Source organism: Notothenia coriiceps, unplaced genomic scaffold, assembly GCF_000735185.1.
Source record: "Notothenia coriiceps isolate Sejong01 unplaced genomic scaffold, NC01 NC01_scaffold00008638, whole genome shotgun sequence".
Lineage (NCBI taxonomy): Eukaryota > Metazoa > Chordata > Actinopteri > Perciformes > Nototheniidae > Notothenia > Notothenia coriiceps.
This window is the reverse complement of record NW_011341339.1, coordinates 541,209-553,953: the sequence shown is the minus strand read 5'-3', so window position 1 is coordinate 553,953 and position 12,745 is coordinate 541,209. Positions and strand designations below refer to the sequence as shown.

Genomic DNA, 12,745 nt, shown 5'->3' with positions numbered 1-12,745 from the left:
TAACCATGGCAAGTTAGAACATCTTATTTTTCTCTTTCGGTTAAAAGTTCATATTGGTGCTGGAAATGCAGGGAATCTTTTTTTTTCAAACAAGGACATAGAGCAAGTCTCGAAAAAAAGCCACCTCCACTAACAGCTTCCTATTTGCCTTCCCTACGGCACCACCCAACTCATGAACTAACCCTCTGTTCAACTTTGCAATAGAAAACTATGCAGATCCACAACGGTGTACAATACTGTATGTGTCTGTTTATATGTGTACATGGAAAAGCTAGGGTTGTGCACTTTACTTTATGTTGGAAATAAATTCAGTCATATAATGTGGAAAAAAAAGTCATATGTTGAAACATTTGAAAAAAATAGTATCGAAACGTAATAGTACAGTATGTCAAACAATTAGTAATAGTATAGTATGTTGAAAAAAAAGTAATAGTATAGCATGTCGAAAGAAAAGTCATAATATAGTAAAAGAAACAAGTGGACAATAGTTTGGATGCCGCTCTTTCAGTAGATGTCTATCAAGCCGATGTGTATATCAGTATCGGAGGTTTATGGAAAGTTGAGGATGAGATACGTTGCAGCATTCCTGATCCGGTCAAGAGAGGCCATCACAAACTTCTTCATACAAAGTAGTAAAGTGTAGACACTAATAGTTAGAAGACATTTATTTTGAAGACTGTAAAATAATGAACTGCATTAGTTGTTAACAAGTTTTCAGCTGTTGATATGAAAACCTTAAAAAAATTTAAATAGTTTCATAGCCGCCAGAAACCAAGGATACACATGATCAAGTTATTAATCATATTTTTTTCCTTCCTGAGAATCTTGTCTGGAACGCAAAGGAATACAAAATAATAAATTAAACTGGCAAAAAAGGAAACACTGAAGACAAACCAGGACAATGAAAAGGTACAGACAATGGAGATTGGGATGGAATAGTGAACTACATAGATGACTGAAACATAATAGCTTATGGTAACTGTTCTCTGGATGATTGGTACATCATGCACTCTAGATAGCTGCTGGAGGATTACACGTTTTAGAGAGATAACAACTCTTAAACAGCAATGATCCAATTTGAAATGAAAGGCAAATTAGTATCCAGTATTGTGACCAATCCGCTAGTTATGCTGCAGAATTTCACCTCAGAAAAAGTACAGTATATTCATACAGTTTAGTAATGCATCGCAGTAGAAACACTGGTATTTGGCAAACTCAAACTTTAAAACTTTGGATTAAAAACACTGCCCTCCATAAATGCTTTTTAGTGTTTATCTCTGAACAAAACGCCTGTCCCGAATAATAAATCTATGCTAAAATACATTGCTGGTTGGTCTAACTCAATCATTCATGCACACACAGTTGAATTCTTTGAATTCATAATTGAGTGCTTACTTTCTAACCCTCATTTATACCTAATAATATCTTCCAAATTGAATTTTTTTGTATTAACCAATACTATATCAACTGACTTATGTCACAACCCCCCCAGCTGTGCACAAAGGTTTCCTGTCAGTTATTGGAACTCTTAGTGAGGTTTGGCACTTACAACAGTCCTAGACAACTAATACACAAAAAAAGGGTTTTGGTACTATTTTATTCGTGGATCCCATTTCCCATTCCAGCTGTTAGGACACACACCTTTCAAAAAAACATGAACCTCTTTTTTAGGCTATGTCTCGGAAGTCCTTTCTTAATGTAAACCAACACTAAGAATATTTCCCAATACATTTAGCCCTTCACATCTTAAAATAATCTCTCCTGGAGATTACAGCAATGATGTCTTTCTTTTTTCCATAAAAGGGCTCAAAAGCAAGCTCAAGTTCAAACAAAACTTGAGTCAAGCAAATTGAGCTAAACAATTGTTCTCACTGTCCAACTTTTAAATAGAGCATTTTGTCCTTTCAATTACTCAACCCTATAGTCCTCAGTGCTGAGCCTGTTATGAAAGGAGTCTATTGCCAATGGAAAGCAGAGCCCGTAAAAACACGAGCGTCAGAATCCATACACCCCTAAACATACATCACTTTTCTTAGGAATGCTGAAGGACGGGAATGCCCCCTTAGCCCTCAGGCTGGCTCCAGCTATCTCCAGCCAATTAGCTTCTTTTGGCTACGTCCACTGTTCGCCACGCCGCTCTTAGGGATGGACCAGCCAGCTGTTGGCATCCTCCAGGTCTGTGTCGAACTCCTCGTCTTCATCCAGAGGCTCCGGGGTTCGAAGGGCTAGCTCTCGGAGGAAAGAGGGTGAGTGGGCAGGGGGCTGGGAGACGGACTTGAGGCCAATCTTTTTCTTCATAAGATGGAACTGGTCTCGGATGAAGTTGTAGAACTCATACTCGTAGCGCATGCGGTGGTAGAGCACCTGCAGCGCCTCCAGAGTGGGCGTGTGTTTACGTACTGTGCCAGTCATATTCCCCATCTTCTTATAGTCTGCAGAAAGAAGAAGAAGTACAGAACCAGAAGAAGTCAGGTTAATGCAATTTGACAGTAATACAGTCAAAGAAAAGGAATACCAAAATCATGATTTAAAAAAGAGATTCATGTGCAAAACCTCAATTGTTAAAGGCAACAACAGTGTAGGAGCCAAAATGCTGTGGTAGCCTGTTTTTAGTTATATTATCTTCCTTATTTGTTAACACCACACACACTTGTCTCCATTGTTTTATTTTTTTTAAACAATATATTTACACCACACACACTTGTAATAGGTTGTTTCCGGTAATTGTCACATGGGTGTGGTTAATGGTATTTAGGGCACCTGGTGTATGTGGATGTTTAGTAGCATGACAATGGGGATGAGCTTAGCTCTGATATTTGTTGACCGTATGATTCTGTTTGTTTATTTTTGATTTACAATATAAAATATCCTTAAAACGTTGAGTTCAGTACAGACTTTATTATTTGTAAGCGTCACATCATTGAGCGAAGTTTAGCCTCAGAGCGGCCGTATTACGGGACTATAGCCGCCACAGGTACCAATATGATACATCAACATATGTTTTTTGATTGTGTCCTACCAGGGCTCTGGTAGATGCTGAGTACTCCAGTAAAGTAATGAGGTAAGAGCCTCTCCAACAGGAGCAGAACATCCTCCAGCTCTTCCAGGATACCAACAAGCAAGTAGTTCTCCTGCACATTCTGTTTGGCCCTCTCCAGAGCCCATACCCCCGGCTCCCTGGTGGAGAGAGAGGAAAAATCACGAGTAAGAGACAGACAAACAAGTACAACAACAGAGCAGATTTACATGCCACGTTTAATAACATGTCCTCCATATTAAGAGTCTGTAGATACCTGCATTGAGGATGCTGTCCACAGAAGTATGGAATAATGTAGAAGACTCTGGGATTAGAGCACTCTGGGTAATTCTCTAGAATGCACACATTGATATCCTGAAAGCAGACAAACACATGACAATCATAATTTTACGTTATGTTTCATTTAACTTACACTTTGATATAAAGTGACTTAGAGTGCAATAAACCACAAAGATACATGCAGCTTGCTTTAAAGAGGCCAAACCACTGTAAGTGCTGGTGCATTAGATTCAAGTGAGCTAAACACTTAGGTACTATATGTTGTCTGTTAGGTTTAATGGCCTAGGCGCAGGCAAAACAGTACTTATTTCTTCATAGTTTGCCGAGGTGCAGGCGTAGAAGAATCTTAAACATATTTGTAATGTTATATTTTTGCCACTTGAGGGAGCCCATCACCAGCACTGCTGTGAATCCACTGATAGTGATCGTCATAGAAGTGCTGCAAAACCACATCCTGAGATCAAAGATAAACTCTGCTCCTTCACCCTAGCTGCTCAGATTAGAACACATATAGTTGAGCATGAAAGAGTGCTTGCTTTAAAAATAAATATATGTTAATGAAATATAAGCAATATAGAATCAGATAGTAATGATAGTCTGTTTTTATGTTGTAATCAAGCAATGATGAACTTAAACCTGTCACTAATAAGTGGTTAGATGGGAACTTTAAAACACCCCTTGTCTAAATGTGGTAGCTATTAAATAATGACAGAGGACAGATTAAAAACACACATGCAGGAGTGGAGCAGGCCAGCCACTGGAACTAGAAGTCAAATCCGTGTCAGGTGACGTAAGCTTTATGGATGGCAACAGGTCCCAAGCAACAAAACACTCCACGAAGCATGACTCACGTACACGCGGACACGCCACATGTGTTCTCAAACGCACATGCGGTAGCACCAGGCTATATGCATGAGGCAAAGAGTGTTGACAGGTAGAGAAAAAGAGGACGGAATCTAAACGTGGACACATATTTAAAGCGTAGAGATTTTTTCAAAGCTTGTCTACACTCTGATAAGTCTGAAACTGCGTATTTAGCATCCAACACGGAGACCAAAGTGCTCCATCACAGAGAAGAAGTTGGGTCAGACGGGACCGGAGTCCCAGAATTTCCCAGAGTTTTCTGTCTGCTGTTAAGGGTGAGATGTGAGGGTCAAAAACACCCCACTGACCATGTGTGTATGAACATGTATGAGCTTAACAGTTAGACAAGGTAAAAGATAGCCTTGTGATTTCTCTTATCACTCTCAATGTCATCATTCTCTCAGCTTCCAAAGAGGTAGTGATGACAGGAAGAGCAAGAAAAAGTCTATCTACATAAACTGGGATGACATAAATTATGCACATGGTCAGTTTATTTTTCCTTGCAGCTCAATACAGTGCTGCATAGTGTGTGATTCACTGAGTGGCTGCAGGGTTTGTTTAAAACTTTATGACTGAGCTGCACAATGCACCAGGAACATGACTTGTTGGTGATCAGTGGAGCGAACCACTGGAAGCTCATCAAAGAACAACAAATCCAAGAGGAACCTTTAGAAAACAGTTCAAAAGTGCACTATTGTTAGAGTGTGGGCCATTTCCGGACTTGTGTAACACTTGCTTGCTTTTCTTTGATCCATAACTTCAAGGAGAATTTGTTGCCTTTTTCATGTTTTATTATTCAAAGAACGACAGTGTCATCATGTGTTATCAATTATGAGTATATCTCCTTGCCTTGATAGTTTCCTGTCAGTGATGAGTGTTACAGTTTCTCAATACTATATAACTTGTGTGGGAAAGTATAAAGCCCATGCAGAGATTTCAAAAGAAAAGTTACAGTTGATGCAAGAACTAACTTGAACTCATATGCAACACGGTTATATTTTACACACACTTGCCACGCCATGTCAATAAAAAGATAATGGGACTCTATACAAGCCCCCCCAACACTTGGCTGTAATGCAACAAAGCAAAAAAGCTCCCAAAAATTATAATTATTTGCCGTAATATAAACAGTAACAACATAGGACAAAAAAGTGAACGCCAGAAAAAAGAAACAGAGAAAGGCTGACAGGAAGTGACGCCATTCCACAACACATATGGCACCTAGCAGGAAGTCCCCCGTCCACTTTGCTCCGACACTTGATACAGGACCCTTATGCCTTAGCATTTAGGGGACCTCTGGGAATGCAGCCACAACTCATTCATATACAAGTGCGCACAATCATATACGCACACACACAAACAGCCGACAGACAATACACACTCTCTTTAGAGGACCCATTAGCATTTCGAAGAGAGCTCCTGTGTGCACACTCAGACTCATTGTTCCCATTCCCACTGTGGATTAAGCCAACTGAGCAGTCACAGAAAGTGTAGAAAAATAGGCCCTAATCTCTACGGCGGCCTCCTGTTTCACTGAAAAGAATGTATGCATGAATGAAATCAGGAGTAATTGATGATGTGAACCTTTCCCATGGGGCAGGTCGCCACAGTATTCATCAGGGAGCATGGGAGTATTACACCTGGGTCGAATTACATTTAAACCTGCAATGACTAAGTGAATTACTTTGAACTCTTTATTGGGACTCTGTACAAAAAAAGTCATTAAGTACAACAAAAAGCCCATGCTTGATAAACAACCCCTGATCAATTTGATCGGTATAATTAATCTTTCAGTTGCACCTTAGGCATCAACACTGTGACAGATACGTCAAGGCAAGCCAGGGCATGATGGTTCGAATAAAGCCTCTAAAGCCTTTTATATTTGACGGTTTGCATGTGTCATTGTAAATGTCCGATTAACTCAGAGCAGATGATTTTCAAACGGTATGAGAACATCTAGTATTTTAAACTGTGAGAATTTACCTGTATTTTCTAGGTTCATTTGAGACACTGAATTACCTAATAAAAATGTTTCATTTGAGCTAGAGCAAAGGAGCCTCTCAACTGCTCCTTCTTATAATTTGATAGCCGAATATAAATACACACTCTGACCAGATCAATCTCTTTAAAACCCACAGAAGCTCGTCATTTGACTCCTAACTGACAGTCAGTGTGTGTGCTCAATTCCATGCATGTGCACTCTGCGTTCAGGTGTCCAGTGCATGCCTTTATATAGTGTATGTGTGTGTAAAAAGGGGTGTGGGGGACTGACGGAAAATCCAAGCCGACCACAGGAATGTCTCAGTAACACGTGCATCAGGTTCCCTTGGCCCCGTCGAGCACACTGACAGTGTTCTTTCATTGACACCTCTCACACACCCAGCGCAGGGCTAATGTACAGCAGGCAGGGGACGTATCCAAGACTAGTCCCAACTCAGAGTGTTGACATAGCAAGGCACTCACGCTGATAAACACACAGATATTTGAAATGCTGTACTCGCGAGACACATTCATTTCCTGGCCTAGAAATCTGGACACAGCACACGTTTTTATCAACCTTTTTTTGGATTTCAATATTAAATCAAGAGAGAATTATGATGACATCCATTTATTTGGGTTGCTGATTTCTCAGGTGGAGCCCCTCCAGCTCTCACTAAGTAAGCCACATTATAAAAAGGTGTTATACATTTGATTAACCACATAGCTGCATACTGTTTTAGATGCTCAGGTAAGCTAGCTTTTAGTAACTATGCTGGACAGGTGTTACAAATAAATAATACTAACAACAACATATTAAAAATGTTAGTTAGTTAAAAAACGCAAAGCATTGCAAAGCAACACAACATCATGTGAGAGATACATTAATATAATATCTATGCAGTTGGTATACAGCAAATCTCAGTTCTGAACATTTCCAGGGAATAAAGCTGAAGCTGAATATAAGTCATGTGGAAGGAAACAAGACTTACATTAGCCTTTACTGACTCAAGGCCACACATTACATACTGTATTAAAGCAACTCAAACTAAGAAGTGAACAATAGCAAATTGTCATCACTCTGGAACATTTTAGTCAGTTTTTAATTCTTAGGGTCAAAAGTTGGTCCTCATACACACACAGGTAAGCCAGGCTGCAGCAGCACAGCCTCCCCTTTCCCTCAAACTGTAGCAAGGGGCCCCCGTGGTCTGCATACTTTAATAACTCAACTCACATGGTCCAAAACTCCGGGGAAAGCAGTGCAATACTTAATTACACCCAGTCAGACATAAGTTAGAATGACATTCACTCCTCCCGTTTTCCTCTATGTATGGCCTGACAGTATGAAGGTCTGTGGGATAAATGACTGCCTGTGTTTGTACCAGTCTATGGTTTGTACCTGGATACTAATTTGTTATAAAAATGTTAAAATAGTATTGATTTAATTATAATTTTGACTTGCTAGCCAACCTTTTTGGCCTGCCTGCTGAACCCAAATGTAGTACAGTATTTCCCATCTCACATTAGACCCAGCTCTTAACTGCTAACTCTACCTGATGTTCTCCAAAGTTAAATCTCACATACAGAATTAAAAATGGCAACATGAAAATTAAAGTGAGGCTGCAAACGGCATGTACTGTGATATATGAGTATTCAGCTGCAGGGGTATACAATTCTGGAAGGCAGATGTGGGTTATCAACTTTCTGATGTGGTTTTACAACATCAGGTCTCTAATTGGAATCACAATAATATTTAAATATCGGGTTTGCATCAGGCTGCCGAGGCCTTACACTTTTCCTTCGTGCCTCAAGCAACACCACGTGTAAAAAATCTTCAAAGAGTGTGGTTTTGATATATCACTGTATAGAAGAAATGTTCTCTTTCTTATATTTGAACAAAGAAGAAGATGTTTGTGTAAAGATAACAGAATACAGAGATCTCAAACTCCACCAACACGTCATCTGGCTGACAGTTCATCGGGTTTATAAGTATTTTCTTGAATGAATGAACGCAGAAATGTAGACTGTCAGTAGGTACACATTCCTGTTTGATCTTTTGAGGAAGATTAAACAGTGTTTTTATATGACAGTCAGTATCATCACTCTCTCTCTGTACAACGTCTACAAACAAAACACTCCTTGACTTACGTGTCTCCATAATTACTGTAAAGCTCATACCAGAATAGGAAATGAGTACACAACATTTCATGTCTCAACTGAGCTTATGGTTATGAAACCATCTGGCCTTGAACCAAAACAGATACAGATTAACAGCACAGTTATTGGCAAACTAGCAAACTCTGTGAAATACTGCAAATGCTTTAGTATTTCAAACCATAAACATCAGAATTGATTTAGCTAATGTCCATATGACAGTAAATGGGCAGCAATGGGTCTATTAAAGGCGGCTAGAAAGGAGGGTTTAACTTTTTAAATAACATTGTGGGGTTTATATTGGGTGCTGGTCCCAGTTTATTAGGTACCCTCTCTGGAGCTACTTCAATTAGAAGTTCTGTGTAGTTTATTGCTCCAAGTAACAACAAATAATTTTACGATTTTGGGGAGCATTTGGGACATTGACCCTTCTTTTCACAAATCTGACACACTGTTTTGGCCAGAAAGTGCTGCTCGGAAATAGAAAGAATAAAGGTGGCTGGTGCTAGATAAAAATGTGTTTCATTTTCAATACAAACCTTTTCAATCTGCAAGGCAGGTTAAAAGGTTTAGCCCCAATAATACAATTAATCAACAGTCCCGTGTTTCTGCGTGACTGCACTTTGTGTGAAACTCTAGCTGAAGGTAGAAGTAGTTCCCATGAATGAAAAGTGGTGCACCTCACGCAGGAACACGGTCCTATCATTACAAATGTATAACAAGTTTTAGTTATTGAACCATTAAAAATTCTAAGACATAATTGGCGAAGATTGCACAACTCAAAGATGTGTATCTAGGCATTTTTTTTAAGAGAGAAATAAATCCACTGTGAAAAAAAGATTAAATCTCAGACACTCATTTACTCCACGATACACACATCTATAAAATGATGAAATACAGCTCGTAGCGGGTAGAAATTTATCCTGAGTAAAATTGCTTTGATTTTCAAGCCAGAAATAAGAACTCATAAACTAAATTCTCACCAGGTATCTCTCATCATCTTTCATCCCTGGAGTTCGAATGAGGTGGTTCTGTTCACCCCTCCAGTCACCAAATCGACGGAAGAAGTAGTTTGAGAGGAACCGGTTGATAGGGTCCCGGATTATGTTGATATAGACCGGCTGCTCTATCCTGAACCTTACAAAGACAAATAAAAGAGTAAGTTAAGACCTTTATACAATAACAACAAACTCTGACGGTTTTAGAAATGCTGCTGTAAAAAATCATGGTATATTGGTGCAGCATTGTACCTGGTAAAGTTGAGGAAGTGAACATGCCGTGTGTAGAGGAATGGCTGTGGGATATTACTGATGTTTTTCATGAGATCAACCTGGGGACAAAAAAAAACCTGTTAATTTGACATGTCAACATAAATCGGGGCATTCATCCAAGACGAGTTGCGGTCTAATTCTGAAGGCCTGTCCATAACGTCATGGTGCAAATCAAACAATTATTGCATAATTAGACAATAATCAAAAGCCTAGCAACCTGCTGAAACTCAAAACAGACTTGAAGAAGAAATTGGGTAAATATTATATTGATAGAGGCTTCATTATAAACTAAATGTTATGTTAATAGACAGAATCTGCAGGTATTGTCACATGTAACCAAGAGTTACCATTCCAGGTTGGAACTGAGCATAATTAAAATGCACTTCAGGTGTGGGTCCACCTGGTTTTCTACCTCCACCTTGACTCAACTTCTGTGTTTATCTAAAAAGGTTTAATACCATAAATCCCCTTCGTCATTTTATGGACAGGAAAGCCAACGTTATTAGTGCAATCATTTCAAGCGTCTTCATCTTCCACTGCTGCTTTGACAGATTAAAAAAAACATCCTGAAGGCTTTCCATGTCTGCATGGAGAGGCAGGCTCACAGAAGGCAACAATTCAACTTGGAGACGTCCCAGTAGTTCCAGATCCAGTGAAGATCTTACATTAGATCTTTGACTGAAGGCTGTGCAACTGAAACACCATTTTTATTCATTCCTCTCAACAGCTCCATATTGTAATAAGTGTGTTTGTGATCTCCAGATATCCAAGTATGGAGGAAATTAGAGACTTTTTACGTTTTTTGTTAGCCAACATTGCACAACACAATTTCGAAAATAAATCACTTTATAATGATACACATTCGGGAAATTGACTGACACTTTTCAAACCAGCATGTCAGAAGAATGTCTTGATATTTAAAAAGCATACTCATTACATTTAAAATACTGAAGTGTTTTTGGTGGACTTCTGCCAAACTCAAGAGATTAAGACAAACAGTTACAGACTGTGTAAGTGCTAGAAGTTTAAAGAGATCAGAGTTTTGGATTTCCCCAAATATAAAATGTCCTGTGAACCACTTGCCCTTTTTAATTATGAAAAAATTCCCTTTATCTCCCCCATTCTGTAATGACATATTCCACTGTACTGCCATCTTTGTCCTTGGAAAACTCCTCTGCTGAGAGATAGAAAGCAATGTGACGCTTTAACCTCTGTGGCACATGTTGTTGCCAGACGCTTCTATCCTCCTGCCAGTAAGCAATGCAACAGTCAACAATTTGTTTCACCCTATTCCCGTCATGCCATGTCATTGTTACAGGCCTCTCCACCAACAAACAGTGTTGCAGAGACAAGGACAAGATCCCACACTGGATTCTTTTAGAAAACACTAATCATTTTGCTAATTGGAACACACAACCGTGCCAGAGGTACTGCTAATGTGAATTAAAGCCGGATATTCACAGTGATGGGTTTGTGCTTTGTCCACGCAGCTCCTCAGCACCCATCAGTTTAAAGGGGATCTGGAGATGAAGATTAAAAAAGCGAGAGGTAAGGCCGGCCAACTAACAGCCAGACTGAACTCGGTTACACTGACAAACACATGGATAACAAATACATTTTCTCTGTCTGAAAATTGCAAGTTTAAGAGGGTAAACACAAAGGAATAATGAACAACAGCTGAACACTGCACATGGAGAATGCAATGAGCCCTTCTGCTACAAAGACAGTAACCCCCAGGGGAAGGGCAAATCAAAACTGGAGACAAGAAAAAGTGTTTTCATCAGCAGCTGTAGTACATACAGTTCTCAAATACACACATTGATTCAGATGCTGTAAAGGGCCTCTATACAAATAGTGTCTAGGATTCCCTTCAAAGGTACTGTCTAAAAGCATTTCAGAAGAACTGGTTTTGTCTGTTGAGCGAACAAAACAGCTGCGCTTTGAGCTAAAAGTTGTTATGCTAAAATGCACAAACTGGATGCAGAGGTCTGGCTCTGTAATTCAGCGACTGGGACCTTGATGCAGAACACATCGAACAGTTTAGAGATCTGGAAAAAGCAAGGGGCCTTCTGCCAGAAATAAATTCAATGATAACTTCATTTTTGGTATCACTTGACACAGTCTTTGTGACATCCACACTCCCCATGTTTTTGATTTTGTTTGTTGCCGTGGAGTTGCATTGTTAGGAGTTCACTATTAGAATAGACTATGTTCAACTTGTGCATTGCAGTTGATTTCTAGGTGATTACCTGACAAGTGAAGCCCAAACACTACCAATGAAGCCTTCCTTAAAACTAAATCCACTTTATTGGTTCAGCGATGGGAGATTCAATCTCAATAAGTCTGTTTGCTTTAGAGGAGATGGGCCAGCAATGTGGCAGAAAACTCAATAAGAGAAAAGAAGAATTGATTGAGGTCATTTGTCTGAGGTTGGAGAGGTGGCTCTTCTTTGCACTGACTGACAGATTTTAAACATACTGTTGATTGGAGATTGTCCCGTCTTGGCAATCTTCTAAGGAACTGAATGTCCTGTTTGAATGTCTTGCTGTCATACACTATGTATAGGCTCCTGTTACGTCACTGCAAGACTGTTTGGACAGCAACAGTAATATGTATACTTGTTTATGTACACAGAGAAGTTAATCTGAGGCCCCAGTCAGATTTGGGTTTAACACCCTCCCTCTTCTCTATAAACTCAGTACATTTCCACTCACTTTGCTTCCACCTTCCTCCACACACTTTCATTAGCTTTAGAAATAAAATCACCACTACAGTTGCCTCCTGCATGATATGTCTCTATTAATCTTTTTCAATTGGACATAAAAAAAGTACATTTTCCGCAAACTGCTCGTCCAGACCAATTAGCCCACAGCTTACCTCCTGATGCCCCCTCCCCCACACCCTGGTTGATGTGCATACCCTAAACACATTTGGCACATTTGGTTGAGTTTTGTGTATGTGTGTGTGTACATTTTCTGACCCACCCCTCTGGTCTGTCTGGCCAGACCCCCTCTCGTTTACCAGGGAGAGCTGCAGGGAGACAGAGGGAAAGTGGAGGACAGTCTGAGATTCCAGGCATACCTGCAACCTCCCTGACCCCGGCCCCCCCAGCCCCCCTTCCTCCTGAGCCAGTGCTGCCCACACCGGGCTCATCGGGGGAAGA

At 39.9% G+C, this 12,745-nt stretch overlaps 1 protein-coding gene across 1 annotated transcript in view; it reads right to left on the bottom strand.

The window, feature by feature from the left end:
* Positions 1-650: 650 nt before the first annotated feature.
* The window catches only part of usta (uronyl 2-sulfotransferase a), a 51,920-nt gene continuing 39,825 nt past the window's right edge, over positions 651-12,745 (bottom strand). Inside the window, exons 4-8 of the mRNA XM_010770254.1 lie at positions 9,562-9,641; positions 9,295-9,448; positions 3,294-3,391; positions 3,020-3,177; positions 651-2,432 (exon numbers count right to left, since the gene is read on the bottom strand). Coding sequence (XP_010768556.1) covers positions 2,140-2,432; positions 3,020-3,177; positions 3,294-3,391; positions 9,295-9,448; positions 9,562-9,641 — 783 coding nt within the window. The 3' untranslated portion in view covers positions 651-2,139. The remainder of the gene's footprint in view (positions 2,433-3,019; positions 3,178-3,293; positions 3,392-9,294; positions 9,449-9,561; positions 9,642-12,745) is intronic.